Source organism: Protomyctophum bolini, assembly GCF_963924005.1.
Source record: "Protomyctophum bolini genome assembly, chromosome: 1".
NCBI lineage: Eukaryota > Metazoa > Chordata > Actinopteri > Myctophiformes > Myctophidae > Protomyctophum > Protomyctophum bolini.
The window spans coordinates 55,172,378-55,192,078 of record NC_137862.1 but is presented as its reverse complement, the minus strand read 5'-3'; the positions used below and the strand labels follow the sequence as shown (position 1 = coordinate 55,192,078).

The following is a 19,701-nucleotide window of genomic DNA, read 5'->3' as shown; positions in this document are numbered from 1 at the left end:
CATTCAGACAGACAGACAGACATTTGCTGAATTTTAGTATGATATGCCATTGCCTGGAAAAGTTCCAATATATGTATTTAATTGTCTCCCTCTCGCTTTCACTTTAATATCAGACTTTCTTTCTTTGTTCTGTCCACCATTTATTTCTTGCCCTAAAACATAACAGTTCCCCTTCATGCACTTCCAATTCTTCTTGTCAATCGATTCCACTCCAAAGATAGAGAGAGAGAGAGAGACCTCCGATACATCTGCCTCTGATAATAAAATATTCATGTAGACTTACTGGAACTCTATTACTGTCCGTCACACTCCACCTCTCTGCCTGTCTCTCCAACCATCTTTCTATCTCCACCTCAGTCATTCTGTCTCTCTCCATCCCTCGATTCGTCTGTCTGTCTGTGAGTCGGTGTCTGAAACAACAGACTTTTTATATTATTTTACATGTATTTATTTCAAAAACATTCTTAAATGAAATATATATTTATATATATATATATATATTTTTTTTTTTTAAACAAAGCAATACTACCTCATCAAAGTTTTTATTTATTATTAGACGCATTTGTGCGCAGAGCAAGTTCAGTCAGGGAACCTCAGTGCAGTCGCTGCCGGCCGTTAATTGGGCCGCCCTCAGCATCACGCTCTCATTCACATGATTCACTCAGCCAATCACACACTCACTCCATCTTCATACCGGCTACTTTAACCAGAGGTTTTGTAAAGGCAGTCTGTGGGACACATGCTCAAAAGACAATTCATAATAATGATAATGAGGCAACACAAGAATTCAGAGTCATGAAGTATAAGGATTTTACTCGAGTAAGGAGAAAGGACTTACATGACCTGTCATGTATGGAATCCCAGTCTGACTCCCAGAGTCACAAAAAGGCGACAGCTTTTATAGCTCACTCCCACCATAACCAAACCCCCCCCAACATAGCCTCAAGACATTCACCAAATGGGATGTAACATCGTAAAACAAACAGGACCAAACCAGCACCACAGGGGTGTGACAGACTGTAATTTACGAGTATTATTAAATGTTTAATCTCTTAATTTCCACGACATTTTGCATTCCTCTGCCTGCTTGCTGCTGCTGTTTCAGCGTGCCGCTGTATACAAAACCTGCTGCTCTTCATCTGAGTACCTAAAAAGCAGATCCATTACATCGCCAAACCATAATAAATACACTGCATTGCTCATCTATACTATATTCAATAAATATATGGGAAAATGGGATTTTTACTCGAGCCGTGACCCATAAGAAATGGGCACTCCCCGACCCACTGTTTTGGAAACGGTGATCTCTCTCCTCATGGCTTCCTCTGTGCTTCTCCCCCCCCCATGCAGGCATCAGTGGGAACTGGCTGGAGATCGCCTACGGCACCAGCAGTGGAGCCGTGAGGGTCATAGTTCAGCACCCAGAGACGGTGGGTTCAGGACCCCAACTCTTCCAGACCTTCACCGTCCACAGGAGCCCCGTGACCAAGATCATGTTGTCTGAGAAACACCTGGTGTCAGGTGAGGAAGAGGAGGAGGAGTAGGTCTCTCACTGATCTTTCACTTTTTTTCACTGACGAAAACTAAATGGAAACTAAGCTATGATGACTTAAAACTAAGACCAAATATACTGACAATTTCGTCAACAAATAAAAACTAGACTAAAATGTCAGGAAGGGACTAGGTGGACATTTTACACTTGGTTGCATGCTGAAAATATCCGATCTACAAGCTACAAGCTTGTAGTTCCAGCAGGTGTAAAATCAGTCATTACGATGGCATCAAGGCCTGCCAAAATACATTTTAGTCGACTAAATCAACTGTAGATTTAGTCGACTAAAATCTTATGACATGTAGTCGACTGAATTTGCTGCCAAAAACAACACTGGTGGGGAAGAGAAGGAGTCTATGCTATAGCTATAGGAGTGCACTGTGTGCGTGCACAAGGAGTGCATGTAGTAATGGCATCTGCACGTTGTACCATACAGTACCTTAGAAGTCACTTCCACAATGGGTTCCTACTTCCTAGTATTGCATTTCAAATTAAAAGAGAAGAGAAGAGACCACAGTCTAATTATATTTTACCCCGCTGTTGTCTATATGGCTTTGTGTACTTACACAAATATTTGAATTCTTGTGCGGGTGTGTGGGCGTGCGTGTGTGTTTGTGTGTGTGTGTGTGTGTGTGTGTGTGTGTGTGTGTGTGTGTGTGTGTGTGTGTGTGTGTGTGTTACAGTGTGTGCCGACAACAACCACGTGCGTACATGGACAGTGACTCGCTTCAGAGGAATGATCTCCACCCAGCCTGGATCCACACCGCTGGCCTCCTTCAAGATCCTCTCTCTGGAGGAGACGGAGAGTCATGGCAGCTACGGCTCTGGGAACGATATAGGTGAGAGTGGAGGGGGGAGGGGGAGGGGGGGAGGGAGGGAGGGCTCTGGGAACGATATAGGTGAGAGTGGAGGGGGGAGGGAGGGAGGGCTCTGGGAACGATATAGGTGAGAGAGGAGGGGGGAGGGAGGGAGGGATGGATGTATGGAGGGATGGATGGATGGATGGATGGAGGGATGGATGGAGGGATGGATGGATGGAGCGAGGGATGAGGGACAGATTATGCCCTTTCTTCTTTTTAACTTGTGACTACACAACTTCCAGTGACAGACTGCCATCTAGTGGTAACAGGAGGTTAATTCAGTAACTTAAATTGCAGTCTGAAGTGGTTTTGTACCAAAGCTAAAGCTAGACCATCATACAGTAAATATAATTTATTCAATCAATCAATCAATCAATCAATCATACTGATTGTACTGCAAACAGTTCATCACTTTGACTAAGTGTATACTTACTTTGTTGGTTTGCAGGAAGGGAGGTGTTCAACTGATCACTAGTGCGATCAAAGCGGTCATCATTCACAGCAGTGTTGCTTCATTCCTTGTCTCCGTTTGTGTCCATTTCCAAACATGATGGCGTCTTTAATTGCTTTCTAATATTTCTTTATTATATAAACACAAGAACCTGTCGCTTTCTAAACGATATATCAAACTCCACAGCACTCGCCGTATCTGTACAGCTAAAATGTGGCTGCTCCAAAGCAACAACTGAACGTTAGGTCAAAGACACATTATATATACTTTATAATACTACCTCATCAAGCCAGGGAGTTAACCAGAGCTCATTTCATTTCCCTTCCACAGCCGGCCAGCACAAGATTGTTTCAGTTTCCTGTATTGTAGACAGGAGGTCAAATGTGTGTGTGGGTGTGTGTGTGTGTGTGTGTGTGTGTGTGTGTGTGTGTGGGTGTGGGTGTGTGCGTGCGTGCGTGCATGCGTGCGTTGTCAGGTCCATTTGGAGAGAGAGATGACCAACAGGTGTTTATCCAGAAGGTTATTCCCATCACCAACACATTGTTTGTCAGACTCTCATCCACTGGAAAGAGGTACCTCTGTCTGTCTGTCTGTCTGTCTGTCTGTCTGTCTGTCTGTCTGTCTGTCTGTCTGTCTGTCTGTCTGTCTGTCTGTCTGTCTGTCCGTCCGTCCGTCCGTCCGTCCGTCCGTCCGTCCGTCCGTCCGTCCGTCCGTCCGTCCGTCCGTCCGTCCGTCCGTCCGTCCGTCCGTCCGTCCGTCCGTCCGTCCGTCCGTCCGTCCGTCCGTCCGTCCGTCCGTCCGTCCGTCCGTCCGTCCGTCCGTCCGTCCGTCCGTCCGTCCGTCCGTCCGTCCGTCCGTCCGTCCGTCCGTCCGTCCGTCCGTCCGTCCGTCCGTCCGTCCGTCCGTCCGTCCGTCCGTCCGTCCGCCCGCCCGCCTGTCCGTCCGTCCGCCCGCCCGTCCGTCCGTCCGTCCGCCCGCCTCACCCCATTGTTCTATTTCGTTCGTCTACTTCGTTTGTCACCAGCAGACTTTAAAGGTCCGCTGACATGCCCCGAAATTAATATGGGTGGTACAGCACATCACGTGGTCTGACTGAAAACAGTTTGAAACAGTTTGAAACGGGGCTACGGCGCTAGCAACAAGTGGCTATAGGTCAGGCTAGCGTTTTTGACGGTACATTTAGCGTCATATTGGCTATAAATGTAATTGAAAAAAATTATTTTTTCGCCAGAAATGCTTAGTTTGAATGCAATTGAGGTTGGCGTGGGGTTTTTTAGGGGAACTGCAGCACAAGCGCAAATTTTGGACTGGAGTCCCATGTTCCCCCGGTCGCCAACACCCCTGTCTGCCCGCTCTGAGACCTCTCAGCCCCGCAGCGCGACAGTCGCGACTACGGACGGTCTGCTGTTGTCTGGCCGCTGTGAGAGCAGCGCGACTACTGTTCTTTTCCCCTCTCAGCCGCAGGCTGACATGTACACCCTCGCTCTCACTCTGTAATACCGTAGTTAGTTACCACAACATTGTTCAAGTGAACTATAGTGTGTTTATGTTTGTATTCATTGTAATAATAAATATCGCTATGCCGAGGCATAGTCTTGCGGACGAGATCATGAGCCTCTACGGGGGACTGGGCATGTGTGTACACACACAGCATAGCAACTTATGCTACTATTTTGGTGTCACATTTAGCTTGAATACTGGGTGAAAGTCTCATTCAAAAAATTAATTTTTCGCAACATTGTTCAGGTGAACTGTGTGTTTATGCTTGTTCATTGTAATAATCAATATCGCTATGATTATTTTATTTATCGCCGCGTCGCTCCGCATGACAACATACAGTCTAGCCCGTCTCAGATGCAGGCTGCACACACACGGACGGACGGACGGACGTATAGTCTCTGGTCAGGTCCCCGCATTGAACTGGGCATGTGTGTACGCGCACACACACACACACACACACACACACGCAATGGCACGGAATCTGCCTCGGGCGTCTGTAGCTCTCTTCCCCGCTGTCATGCACTATAGCCGTGTGTGTGTGTGCGTACACACATGCCCAGTTCAATGCGGGGACCTGACCAGAGACTATACGTCCGTCCGTGTGTGTGCAGCCTGCATCTGAGACGGGCTAGACTGTATGTTGTCATGCGGAGCGACGCGGCGATAAATAAAATAATCATAGCGATATTGATTATTACAATGAACAAGCATAAACACACAGTTCACCTGAACAATGTTGCGAAAAATTAATTTTTTGAATGAGACTTTCACCCAGTATTCAAGCTAAATGTGACACCAAAATAGTAGCATAAGTTGCTATGCTACCACGGCCACCAAGCCCGGCGAGCCCGCATAGAAGTCGTTGGGGAAAGCTTTCGCCAGTCTGACGTCAGAATCATGATAGCATTGTTTGATAGCAGTTATTAGCTCCCGAGGGGCGTGTCAGTTCTCCTTTAAAGAGATGTCTCCCATCATTCTCGACCTCTTATTCCGTCACTAACAGACTCTTCATCCATCTTTCCTTCTCTCCCGCGCTCCGTCCGTCGCCAGTAGACTTGTCCTGACGTCCTCCTTTCTGTACCTTCAAACAAACAGCAAACACATTAGATGTCATTTCACTGACAAGCACACATCTCTGTGCATTCAGTGTACGTCTGTGTACATGTATCTGTGTTTGCCTGTGTGTGTGTGTGTGCCAGTCAACTAAAACTAAGACGAAAAATGTCAACTACCTTTTTCCACTGACTAAACTAAATGGAAAGTAAACAAAAACTCAGCCATGATGACTAAAACTAAGACTAAATATATTGACAATTTCGTCAATTTTTTTTAACTAGACTAGGAAGGGACTAGTGGACAAGAGATCCAGTATTAGTCATTTTACACTTGGTTGCATGCTGAAAATAGCAGATCTACAAGCTCACAACGTGTCGCTGCGTGACGCGTTGTGAGCTTGTAGGTCGGCTATTTTCAGCAAGTGTAAAATCAGCCATTACGACGGCGTCAAAATACATTTTAGTCGACTAAATCACCTGTAGATTTAGTCGACTAAAATCTTATGATATTTTGTCGACTAAATCTAGACTAAACACTAAAACATTCCAGGTGACTAAAATGTGACTAAAACAAAATGAAAACTATTCAAGAGGCTAGAAATTGCTGCCAAAAACAACACTGGTGTGAGCGCGCCTGTGCGTGCCCGTGTGACCCGCGTGCATGCGTGTGTGCCAATTAAGGGGCCAGTGAGGCGCTACAACGTTGAAGCACTGGGCCCTAGTGGTAAGAAGAAGGACTGCAGGCGGACCCGTGGATTCATGGCGAGGAAACCCAGTGTAGCTGGGCTTTAACATTGAGCGCTCGGTTGCACTTTCCGCATTTGAGCACCAAGATTTGGTGCCCAAATGCTGAATCGGCGAAAAAAGGCGGAAGTAGACGGTCCTTCCGGGTGCTTCAAAACGCCACTGAGCAACTTCCACTGACATGAATATCCTTTTAATACTCTATGGTGTGTGCGTGCGTGTGTGCGTGCGTGCGTGCGTTAGGATCTGTGAGGTGCAGTCCGTAGACGGGACCACCATCACCTGCTTCATGGTTCGGGAGTGCGAGGGGTCCAGTCGGATGGGGTCGCGACCCCGTCGCTACCTGTTCACGGGCCACGGCAACGGCAGCATCCAGATGTGGGACCTGACCACCGCCATGGACACCGCCAACAAGACAGAGGAGAAGAAGACCGCAGGTGACGAGGGAGGGAGGGAGGGAGGGTGATAATGGACCTGCCATACAGAGAGACAGGTCACCTATACAGTAACATTCTTTTATAATGATAAAGGATTATGTTAGTTATATCACATCCTATAGCTCTCACATCAAACGTTTTTAATGTTAAACAAAGATTCTTCTTGCATGCATTTGGTTGCTTTTTGTGTCTTGGGAGGTTGAAAAACAATATGTGGACGTTGATTTTTCCTCTTGGTCATCTATCTAGCATAGTTTTGCACTGGGAAAGAATACCGCTGATACCCGTGTTGTTTGAACCTCAGAGACAATAGCAGACTCAACCAAGCCTCCAAATACCCATAGCCTATGTGTGTCTAAAAATAATGTTTTGGTTCTCAATAATATTCCATAATACACCAGAGAGTATAACCTCCACAATTTATACGAGAAACAAATTTAAAGCTGATGTTGTTTTCTTTTGTTGCTGTTTGATTGACAGATGTGGGCGGGCCTACAGAGGAGGAGCTCCTGCAGCTATTGGACCAGTGTGACCTGAGCACCTCCCGCTGTGCCACGCCCAACATTAGCCCCGCCCCCTCGGTGTTACATCAGACGCGGCTACGAGAGTCCTGCTCCAGGTGTGATAGAGAGAAGACAGTGTTACGGTCTTATGCACACTTTATCCTCTTTATTTTATCATTACGGTCTTATAACATTTAGTGATAAAACAGGGTGTACTGTGTATATCTATATAGCTGCTCTTGGAAGGAGGTACACCATACATACATACATGCACGCACACCATCTTTAGGCAAAGGAATTACTTTTATTATAGGACAACGTGAGACTAGCCTTGTAAACCCAGACGTTTTTATTTCCAGGGAGAAAAAAAAAGTCTGGGACCGAGTCAACTTCAATTCGGCATGCATACAGTAGCGCAAACGTCGATCACTCTCTGCTGATTTCTGATTGTCTGCACCTTTGTTAAATTGACGCACCCACGCACACCCGTACACACACCCACTCCTCTCTCTCTCTCTGTCGGTCTAATTCATTAGTCTCATGTCGCGCAGCTGCGTCTAGATTCTGTCGATGTGCGTGTAAATAGGGACAAGACATCGAAAGCCCTGCGTAGTGCACTTACTATTATTACTTGTCATAACAACAATAATATAAATAACCTTTTTAAAACATAGTTACAAAGTTCTTTAGACACACAGTGGAATAAAACAGGCAATTATATCATTCATTAAAAAAAAGGTTCATGAGCAAAGGTATAGTAGAAATTAGAAATGCAACGCTCACAGAAACAATTCAAATAAGTCAAACGTGAAATCATTTTACTCATAAAATACATATACGTGACTCTACTCGTACTCTCTCTCTCTCCACACACTTCCAGTCTTACCGTAGCTCCTGTCTGTCTGTCTGTCCACCATCCCATAGTCTCCAGTTACAGAACCCGGAAAGCATTCCAGAGACCCAGGCCACCTACGGAGCTGTGCGGCCCTACAGAGAGAGCCCTCTGCTGGCCCGTGCACGGCGCACTGAGTCCTTCCACAGCTACAGGTCAAACATTCATCCATCCATCCATCCATCCCTTGTATCTCTAGATTTCAAATATTTAATGTTTCTTCGTAAAGACATGCCGTACAACATTGTCAGCGCTATGTAGCAAAAATAGCCAATCTACAAGCTTGCAATGCGATGCATTTTGAGCTTTGCTATTTAGGATTTTTTTTTAACTTGAACGTGGTTAAGTGTGTTTGACTGTAGGGTCGTATAAATATTGAGCCAATGAAAAGTATTAAATGATTTGCAAGAAATGTTTTCCATTTCCTGAAAAGTAATGTTTTTTTGGACAAAGGTTTTGGAGATTTCCAACGATCCATTGTGTTTGTGTCTCCTCCTCCTCATCTAACGGTCCGTCTGGCTCGTCCGTCTACAGAGATTTCCAGAACTTCAGTCTGGGTCGAGGTGTGTTGGAGAGTCCAGGCCAGACCTCCACCCAGGCCCCCTGTGTGGCTCCTGAAGCCCGTCGCTCGCTGTGTGATTTTGGGCCCGAAGACAGCGAAAGGAGAGCCTCCGCCATGGATTTCTGGGCTTGCAGGTCAGCTGGCGCTAGCTCCAACGCTAACGCGGCCGCCCCCGCCACCGCCGCCACCACCACGAGCGTTGCCAAGGCAGAGGGCATCGTAGAATCGCCGCGGCAACCTCCCGACAGCCCAGGGGCGGGCGGGGGTGGCGACGTGAGACGAAAGGTCCAATCGCAGCCAGAGGAGGGAGAGGGGGCGGGGCCTGGCGGCGAGGCGGCGGCGAAGGCAGAGGGAGGAGGGGCCAGGAAGAAGGGAGTGTTAGAAGGAGGTCTGTTTCTGGGGAGGAAGAGAGCTCCACCCGTCCCACAGCTCTCCTCCCTGGGCGGCTCTGAGGCGGGGGCGGGCAGCGACTCCTCTGCCAACGCCTCCCCCTCCCCCACAAAACTCTCCTCCTGCACCTCCCCCCGACACAGGAAGCTGGCCCCCGAGCTGTCCAATCAGGACAGCAGTCTGTGAATGACGGATTGGAGTGCACACGGAGGGGGTTTGAGTTCTCAAATTGGATTGGCCCGATTTGGAATCACCTTTGTGCGCCAATAATCGCCCCAGGTTTTTTCCCAGAAGGTTCCTGTTCCAGTTCAGTGATTGGCTCAGCAGCAGCAGATTTTGCACCGGAAACATTTAAATGACACCTTTACGTGTGTTTCCTGTTCAAATGTGCTGCAGAGCCAAGGATCCCACCTTCTGGAAACATGGGACTCTAGTTATTATGCAGAGAGCCTATTAGGAAAGCTTTCTCCACGTTTCATCTGATTTGTTAGCCTCGCGGTGAGGACAGCATGTGGATGTGTGGATAAACACACCCTTATTAATCCCTTAATAACTATACAGAGGATTTCACTCAATGAAAACAAACCAAATGTGAGGAGAGTGAAATGAGTAAGGACTGCAGATGCACTTTGAAATGAACTGAAGGTAGTGTTACGGTTAACTTCCATAGCTTCTTCCCTCCACATCCTGACGGTATATAAGTCATGGTTCTGACTGTGTACAACCAGAGAAGTAGCAGCTGGTCCCAATGCACCCGGACAGCACATTCACCAACCCCAACAGCCCCTCTGAAAATAGGAGTAGCATTTAGATTTTCTTGTATCCCCCGCACATCTAGAACTATGGCAGCTATTTTTTGTTTAATTTTATTTTTGTTGTTGTGTTTGTACATCGCTACAGTATAGGGGGAAAGTCACTCAGCTTTAGGTGCACATCCTGAATCTACTTTGGAGAGATGGTTGTCAAACTGTAGAAAACACGAATTAGGATACAGAACAGAAATCCATGTGTGGTTACTGACTGAAGACACCTGAACACCTACATATCAGATCTTTACTCTGAACTGCTTTTACGAAGCATCTAAAGAATTCCTAAACCTAAAATTCATTATCAAAATGCAGCCTGCCTTACTGACAGGACAACTTGTCGGGCCGGACACTGTTATCCATAGATTATACTGTACTTGGACAAAAGGTCTTTGTGGCTTTTTTATTATTATTTTATTTGTTTTATCTATCAGAGAAATCAAAGGCCACATCTTCATATCTAGACACTAGACAGACATCGGACCAGATCAGATCTGTCAGAACATGCTTTGTGTGCCTGTAAATTGCATTACTTTGTCATTCTCATTTCTCTGTGATGATGTTTCTGTTGGAAATGATCTAATGGACCTACAACACTTAACTCACTCCCACCACTTTATTCCTGTAGTCACTTTAGTTAAAGCTGTCACAGTGCCTTATTCAGTTATAAAGGACTTTGACCGAAGGCTTGTGAAGACAGATTTAATAATTATAGCGCTAGATGCTAGATTCTATTCACTCCTGGACCTACAGCACAATTCTGACACTAGATTTGTACTGCTAGATCAAAACTCATTCAGAACCGCATGGATGAGAGTACGAGACACTTATAATTTACACATTTAAACGTCTTGTTTTGACAAAAGTAACACCTGATTGAGCCAAATGGTTATTAATATAGGACTTTGCGTATTATAACTATAGCATATATAATTTTTGTTAATGGGCAAAAAGCAAGATTGAGATTGACTGACTGTGAGGTGAAGTTCCAGACTGCAGTAGCTTAGACTTTAGTCAGCACGATGACAGCAACTCCGATGGGCCAATTAACCGGCCTGGGAGTTGAACCTATTGCGTTACTGTGTGTAAGCCTAAAGGCCCATTCATAGTCTGGATTTTCGGTGGTGAGGTGACCACCGAACTACAACATGGCGTCGCGTCACGAGCCGCGGTGAAGAGCAAGCCACCGCCCCAGCCCTTCTCTCTGTTTTTACTCACCACCACTCAACGTTATTTCAGCTCCGGTGGTCACCTCACCACCGAAAATCCAGACTATGAATGAGCCTAAAAGCTCCATCACATATTCATGAGGCTACAATATGGCAACTAGAATGAGGAATCCAGGGCGACACAATATTTAACAATTATTTCCTTCCTCGTTACAGATGTTTTGAGCATAAAACCATGACTGTAGCGTGCTGCTGACGATGTTAACGAAAGAAAACAAGTTAAATAGTGATGTTTTCCAGGAATATTGAATCAGGAGGAATCAACTAATTACAATCTTTAAAATAGATTCTAGCTAGTTGATTATCATTTCATAAGGTGGCCCACACGGCCATTCGCTGTACAAACATGTAAATCTTAATATGCAAATTGACGACATGGAAATTAGACTTACTTAAAACAATATTCTAATATGGATGGATGCATTAATGTGTTTAAAGCTATGTTGATACGCTGTTGTCCATTATGTCTTGTTGATAATAGCCTAAATAGATATTGATATTAACATGCTATTGGACCTAATTGCAATTGCACTCGCACTATGAAGACTGAAGTTATGAAGTAACTTAGCTTTTATTTTGTGTAATATGATGTGTCTTTGGACAGTTTACTGTCTGTCCATCTGTTTGTCCTTAAATGTCTCTCTGCTTTTCTCTGGCTGTGTTTACAGTATATATTGCAGCCGGAAACTAGCTAACTGAAAGGAATTCACATCTCTATTTAAGTAAAACACCCTGTAACTGTTTTTTAGACGAGTTAATGTTAGAAATATTTTGCATTAATCTGTAACCATATACAATGTATATTGTTGACTGATGTACAGTCCCATTCTGTTCGTCTGTACCAGGCTGACTATAGGTACCTTTCAAAGCCTTTCATGTGAAAAGTACCTCTGGAAGCCACACCTCTGATGGGTGTGGTTTAGTCTTAAGGGGTGTGTTTTTTTCACCCGCTGTGTAATACAATAAACGGACAGTAGGTGGCAGTAGGACAGAGGCCAGAGCAACTATACATTCCAGCTTACAAATTTAACCAAGTAATTTGCTGCTGTCAAAGCTGTGAAACATGTAACAATATACCCAGCATTACTCAACCTTTTAATTTACCTTAGTATTTTATATATATATATATATATATATATATATATATAGTCGTGGAAATGTAGATCTGCTGTTTTCAAAATATTTGTGCACCTACATTCCAGCTTGCAAATAGTGCTGACAAATAGGTACATTTCAAGTCACTGAAGTTATGATATGGTGTCATGTTTAAAAATGTTATAATGTAATAGACAATAAAGGATAAAACAAACTTCCTCAGATCATTTTTCAAGTACAAAATGTCCTAATATTTTTATTTATAAATACGTTTAGGCATTGATTATATAACTATCAATGTTTATTATTTAAACAGCTAGTCAATAGGTGAATCTCAAACCGCAGGGTGGACACTGGCCAGTGTGTATTTCGGGATATATGACGTCACAACGGTGCGCCCCAGTGCTTCCCATTCCACAGAGCGCAAAAAGACTCGCGTTGACACTACACTAGGCCACGCACTATTTTCCCCCGCCTGAGGCTGCTTCCAAAGGATAGCAGCGTTGTACCCTGCGCGGCGGTCAAAAGCACTTCTTCATCTTCACCGCAGCTAGCCCGGAGCAGAGCAGAGAGCGGCAACAGCATGATGTCGGATGAAAACTGTAAGTTTTAAACTCTTTTAAAAGTGTTGTGTCACGGAAGCTAATTTTAATATCTTTGGGATAGTATTTAGTTAGTTGTTTATGCTATCAAACGTATCATGACAGACAGAGCCAAATAAAAAAGATCCACTGGCAGCCATTACTGTTGTGGTTTTTAAGCCCTCTTAAAACTTGTCACACACAGGCCACGGAATTTACTTTCAAGTTATTTTCGCGGAGTATTTAGTTGTTTAAACTTCATATATGTGGTCAATTAATCATTATATTAGATTATAATTAATCATGTCGGAGAATTCGAGGACCGTGTCGTCTCGCATTGGGGCGGCCACAGACGAGATGTACCCGTGTGAGCCTACCCTTTTTCGGCGTAGCCCGAAGCAATTCACCGCTGTATGATATGAATGATCCGTTGTAGATATTTACAGCCTAGGCTACATGCAATTCGTTTCTAATTGTTTTATTTCCCCAAATGTCAAGTGCATTATAAATAACCGCTATTATATTATTGTTATTATTACTCAGAGATAGATTGTAATGTATAAATGGTACAATCTCTTAGTTGAACCCCGTTCCATTTGTACACTCTGATTTTACAATATACATTGGGGTCCCAGAGATAGAAATGCCATTATGGGGGTTCATAGCCTAATTCAGGTCAAACTGGGGGTCCCTTGAAATGAAACTGATTGAAAATCACTGCTAGATCTGTAAAAACATTTTTATGGGGGGTCTGTCCCTGGCATATCTTTTCTAATGGGGGTACGCAGGATAATTAGTATCATTTTGGTGGTCCTTGACATGAAAAAGTTTGGGAAGCACTGCTATAGAGGACTAGAAAAGTCCACACCAAAAATAGAAGATATACAAGCTCCCAACACGTTGCAGTGCGACATGTTGTGACTTGTGAGCTTGTAGATTGGCTATTTTCATTTATTAATTCATGTTATTTTAAGGTGAAAGTGATCAAACTAGCAATAGAATACAACCTGGCAACCTGTTGTAAAGTCATCATTGGACCACAAGTCCACAACAGAACATATTACCCAAGCACAAAAGCCTTTTCTTTTTAACAATAAGGGAATTCTGAGTTGTAGCACTACTGCCATACAAATAACCAGTGGTTCTGAAACCTTCATTTTCCACTGCCTTAGGCGTGCAAGTATCCAAAGACGGGTGAGGAGGTGGCCTGCAGCGGCGGGCCTACAGCAGCACCACCACGTGAGACTGCCATGTCTGGAAGTCTCTGGAACGGAGCCGGACTGCTGGCCTACAGCACCACCAGGCCTAGCCGAGGCCATACCAGACCATAGTGGTACAGCTGCACTGGGGTCTGGAGCAGGGTCAGGAACACCAGGGCCCAATGTGCAGGCTGGCCCGAAGAAGAGGGGGAGAGTAGTAGTAGTAGTAGTAGTAGTTTACATTTAAATGTAGTAGAGACTCTAGAGAGAACAGCCAGTTCATCCTCTCTCTGCAATGTGTAATGTTCATGTTCAGTGCAATCTATTTTCAGTTCAGTGCAATCTATTTGTTTGTGTTTAATGTTCAATGAATGTACTTTTTATTTATGTATTTGTGTTAATTTTCTACTGGAATGACTTGATTTTGACGTTATTTTTTACATGATTGAGTCTGAGATACGGTATCCTTGTTCAATGTTCATTCATTTTTATACTGAAGACAAAATAACAATAAATACATTTTGTATTTACAAAGTTGAATTGAACTATTTACATACCGGTACTCATACAATATGCACCGAAAGGGAAATTCTTGGCCGAAACTGCAGTGAATACCGAATATAGGAAACAGTTGGCCCCCCGAAAACTGAATATCCGAATATGATTAATATTATATATTTTTTTTCCTACCATTGCTGTCATGGCCGTACCTTAAAGCTATCTGATTTATGGCAAAATAAATGGGTATGGCGAAACAACTTAAACACACACAAACACATTAATCATTGATTGATTGATTGAAATCTTTATTAACAGTTTGCAGAATTACAGTACATTTCAAGCACAAACTCAATACAAAGACTGTTAACTGTGAGTGGACGACCCAATTAAGCCTTACACTTGTTTACAACAGGGTCCACATTGTTCAATTCATCAAAACATTTAGAGACAAACAAATAGACACTTCTATGTAGTTAAGAACAGAACAGGAATTCATCATATAGGAAGCGAAAAGGGAAAGAAATATATATACAGTGAGGGGAACAGGGGGATAAAAGAAAACGAAAGACAGAGTGTAGGGCGCCTGCACACAACACCATGCGTTGATGCCATGTGTGCATATGTGCAGGCACCCAACACCACGTCCATACAAAAACATAGTACAATCCATAGTACAAAGACAGAGTGTAGGGCGCCTGCACACAACACCATGCGTTTATGCCATGTGTGCATATGTGCAGGCACCCAACACCACGTCCATACAAATTCATAGTACAATCCAGATAAAAATTCAGCTTTTACAGAGGCCAGTTTCGAATTGCAGCCATCCGTAGGTGCCCTTTGAGTCAGAGCAGTTTTGAAGGAGCCAAGGGATTCACATGTCTTAATGACTGTTGGTAGGGCGTTCCACATTTTGGTCGCATAGGAGCGAAAATAATTTAGCCCCTTGTTTGTGCCGAATCTGGGTTGTACATGGTTTGTTGCACTCCCTCTGGTGTTGTGGGTGTGGACTTCGTTTACATTAAGGAAGTATTTAGACAGGTACATGGGTATCTTGGTGTATCTAATCTTGTGGACCAGACCCATTGCAAGATGCTGTACTCTGTCGTCGACCCTAAGCCATCCCAGCCTGTCAAAGTGGGCAGGGGTGAGGTGGGTTCGGGGGGTGAGGCCAAGTAGGAGCCTGACCAGTTTGTTTTGGGAGGTCTGGAGCCTTGTTTTAAGGGCCTTTGAGGTGCTGTGGTACCAGGAGGTGGATGCATAGTCAAAGAAACCTTGTACGAGGGCTCCTGTTAAGGTCTTCAAGGTGTTTTTGTCGACCAGTGAGGAGATCCTGTAGAGGAATCTTGTTCTTTGATTGACTTTTTTGATTACGTTGGTGGCCATCTTATCACCGGAAAGATTGGCCTCCAGGATGGAACCTAGGTAGGTAATTTGATCCTTCCGTGTGATAATATCATCACCAACTCTAACCAAGAAGCCATCTGCCTTTTTGAGATTACTATTTGATCCGAAGAGAATGGATTCAGTTTTTCCCAGGTGTAAGGATAGTTTGTTATCAGCGAGCCAGGTGCAGATTCTACCGAGTTCAGAGCTGAGGGTCTTTTCAACCTGCAGTTTGTTCCTGTCCGAGACCAGCAGTGCTGAGTCGTCTGCGAACAGGAACAAGTTGCAGTCACAAGCTGAAGTCATGTCGTTTACATATATTAGGAACAGTAAAGGCCCTAGTATGCTTCCTTGTGGGACGCCACAGCTCACTGGGAGGGGGGGGGACAGTGTTCCGTTCACTTCCACCATCTGTTCTCTCCCCTCCAGGTAGGATTGCATCCAGCTCACTGATGTGCTATCAAAACCAATAGCTTTAAGCTTGTTAACCAGTATGGAGTGGTTCACGGTGTCAAAAGCCTTTTGGAGGTCCAGCATGACCATGCCGCAGTATTTTCCAGCATCCACCTCGTGTTTGATGTGGTCGCTCAAATAGAGAAGGCATGTGTCAGTGGAGTGGGATGTTCTGAAACCAGATTGGAACTCGTACAACAATTTATTAGTGGCAAGATACTTTTCAACCTGTTCATAGACTATTTTTTCCATCACTTTGGAGATGGAGCTTAGAATAGAAATAGGGCGGTAGTTGCCGGGTTCTAATTTACTCCCTTTTTTGTACAGGGGGGTTACTTTGGCCAGTTTAAAATCTCTGGGGACCTGTCCTTGTTTGATGGAGAGGTTAACTATGTGGGTGATGACTGGAGCTATGGAAATGGCTGAGTCTCTGAGAAATTTGGAGGGAATATTGTCATGGCCAGTGGCCTTGTGGGGTTGGAGGGCACTCAGTTTCTTAAGTACCTCCTCAGTTGTTACCATTGTCATTTTAAAATCATCTTTACAAACACCTAGGTTTTTGTAGAAGCCTTTGATGTGCTCTACACCAAAACGCCCAGAGTGGGAGGGCAGTTTGTTAACCAGCATTGTTGCAATGTTTGTAAAGAAGATGTTCAAGTGATTGGCTACATCAACCTTGTCAGTGATGAGGGTGTTATTTGATTTGATGTTTATGTTAGTAAACCTGGTTTTAAGTTTCTGACCACAGCCTAGTTGGTTGTTTAGTAGCTTCCAGAGCTCCCGAGGATTGTTTTTGATTTCCTCGGCTTTATCATTGATAAAGTTACTTTTGGCTGATTTGGTCATGGCAATTACACCGTTTCTTAGCTTGTTACATTGGGTTTTAAGGATGCACAGTTTGGTTTGGAGATCACTGTCGATCATGTTACCCAGATTGCCTTTTTTCACCTTAGAAATATTGCACGAATCAGAGCCTATTTGTCTTTGGACGATGCAAAAACGCTAATCCACGCCTTTGTATTTTCTCTGCTTGATTTATACTGCAATGCACTTCTTTCAGGACTGCCTAAGAAAACAACTGACAGATTACAACTTGTCCAAAATGCAGCAGCCAGAGTTTTAACTAGAAATAAGACGAGAGAACATTTTACTCCAGTTTTGGTTTTTAGGATTGATTTTAAAATTATTTTACTTGTGTATAAAGCTCTCAATGGTCTCGCACCTTCCTACCTACATGACTGCCTTCCTAAATATGTCCCAAACCGCCCCCCTAAGGTCTTCCACTGCTGGCCTGCTCGCTTTGCCTAAAAAAAATGGCAACTAAAAAATACGGGGAAGCAGCTTTTTGCTTCTACGGGCCGTCGGCATGGAACAAGCTCCCACTGTACCTTCGACAGGCAGCCTCTGTAGACATTTTTAAAGCACAGCTCAAGACCCACTTCTACAACATTGCTTTTAATTGATCTTTTATTTTTTGTTATTCATGTCCTCACTGTATTGCATTGCATTACTACTTGTTTTTTAATGTCGTTGCCTTGCTTTCCTTCTTTTTTTCTCCATTGCTCTGTAAAGCACTTTGAGCTGCATTTCATGTCATGAAAGGTGCTATACAAATACAGTTTTATTATTATTAAATAATCACTAGGGTCCATAAAACATTTCAGCTCTTTTGAATGCATTAATTGCATACACTATTCAGTGATATATTTTCTGCCTAAATTAAATAACTGAGTGACAGCATTTGTAAGATTTGTGTTAGATTACACAGTAAAATAATATTGTGATAAATGTAGCCTATCCATTTGGAGCTGGGGTTGGCCTGGTTTAACCTTTTCATTCATGTAAATGCAAATGTGATTAACTGATTAAGAGTAGCATTCTGATTAATGAATTTCTCTCAGTTGAATTAACAGTTTATACTCACTTTACAGTAGGCTATATAGGCCTATATGTGGTTGTTTTAAATGTAAAAGTAGACCTATATTGTCAAAGTTAAATGTCATTATAGCAATAAACTTAGCCTATATGAAAACGAACTAGCCGTTAGCTGGCTGTAAAGGTATAGGCATACACAAATTAACCATGAACTTACTTAGAAGATCTACAAGCTCATAGCGTAGATCAGTGATTGATCGGTGCCTGCTAATACAAATCAAACAGCAGATGCGACAATAGTCTGTATTCTATCCAAATGTAAAAACATTTATCATTAAGTGAATAGGCTATATATATATATGCAGGTTACAGGTAGCCTATATCCTTCCTTTCAGCAACTCTTTGCACGGAATCAGGACTCAGGTTAAATCAGATTCGACCATAGACTCGACGTAATAATAACAACAATAATATAATAGCTGTTATTTATAATGCACTTGACATTTGGGGAAATAAAACAATTGGAAACGAATTGCATGTAGGCTGTAAATATCCACAATAGACGGGCATGGGTCATAATTTCGTTCCGTAGGAGAAACAGGGGAAATTGCTTCGGCCTATGCCGACAAAGGAGAGGTAAACACGGGTACGTCTCTCTGCTGGCAGCCCCCAAAGCGAGACAACACGGTTCTCGGATTCTCCGACATCGTTGTTTGATATTTTTAAATAGGATCTTTTATGATTAATTGACCACACATATGAAGTTTAAACAACTAAATACTCCCCAAAAATAACTTGAAAGTAAATTCCGTGGGCTAAAAAAGTAGTTTCTTTTAAAAACAGTGCGGAGAAAACAGTAATGGCTGCCAGTCGAGAAATCTGAGCTCCGCTTGGCTCCGCCCAGCTCCAATCGGCTCCGCCCAGCTCAGTGTCCCAATCCACAGACAACACTCTGCGTCCACACTATGTCACCTACACAGGGCAGTGCCCCCGTTAGTGCCAGTGCAGTCACCTACCCTATTCTACCTAGTATCGCACCTTGAAGTGTGTACACCGCGGATTGAGATCCACCTTTTGTGTGGATGTGTGCACATGCATTGAGCCTGTCAGAAATGGCAAAAAAATAAGTGATTTTTAAACATATTTTTGTGGTAGATCTTAATTGGCTTGCAATTGGGAACTACAGTACTGAGGTAGACTACTGTAGGCTGAGGAAACTGGTTATACTGCTTTTAGCATGGCCAGGCCTTAAGTGCTCAGAAAACCCTCCTACACAGGTAAACGGCAGGGGGAGGGGGAGAGAGAAGCACTTCCACACACACACACACACACACACACACACACACTTGCTTGGCAGTTGGCACAGGTAAACGGCAGGGGGAGGGGAAGGTTCCATGTTCCCCACCATGCAAAAAAAAAGGTTCTTTGTTCCCCACTTGGAATAAACCTAAACCAGAAACCTAACCTAGTAATTTTAGTAATTCTAGTAAGACAAAGTATTTTAGTAACTTAGTCTTAGTGTTACTTTTAGTAGCAAATGTATTTCTGATTTAAGCTCAGTCTTTGAACAATCTATTGAACTTTAAGCCTGCCTAGGCTGCTTCAACTATCTAGTCTTAGCCAACTAAAA

The 19,701-nt window shown here is 43.7% G+C and overlaps 1 protein-coding gene across 2 annotated transcripts in view; it reads left to right on the top strand.

Moving 5' to 3' along the window:
* Positions 1–12,257, top strand: part of kctd3 (potassium channel tetramerization domain containing 3) — a 22,902-nt gene extending 10,645 nt beyond the window's left edge. For both annotated transcript variants that reach the window (XM_080767129.1, XM_080767130.1), the window contains 7 exons: positions 1,351–1,521; positions 2,236–2,391; positions 3,339–3,435; positions 6,406–6,599; positions 7,080–7,218; positions 8,027–8,149; positions 8,529–12,257. In XM_080767129.1, coding sequence (XP_080623255.1) covers positions 1,351–1,521; positions 2,236–2,391; positions 3,339–3,435; positions 6,406–6,599; positions 7,080–7,218; positions 8,027–8,149; positions 8,529–9,132 — 1,484 coding nt within the window. In that variant the 3' untranslated portion in view covers positions 9,133–12,257. The remainder of the gene's footprint in view (positions 1–1,350; positions 1,522–2,235; positions 2,392–3,338; positions 3,436–6,405; positions 6,600–7,079; positions 7,219–8,026; positions 8,150–8,528) is intronic.
* The last annotated feature ends 7,444 nt before the right edge of the window (positions 12,258–19,701 follow it).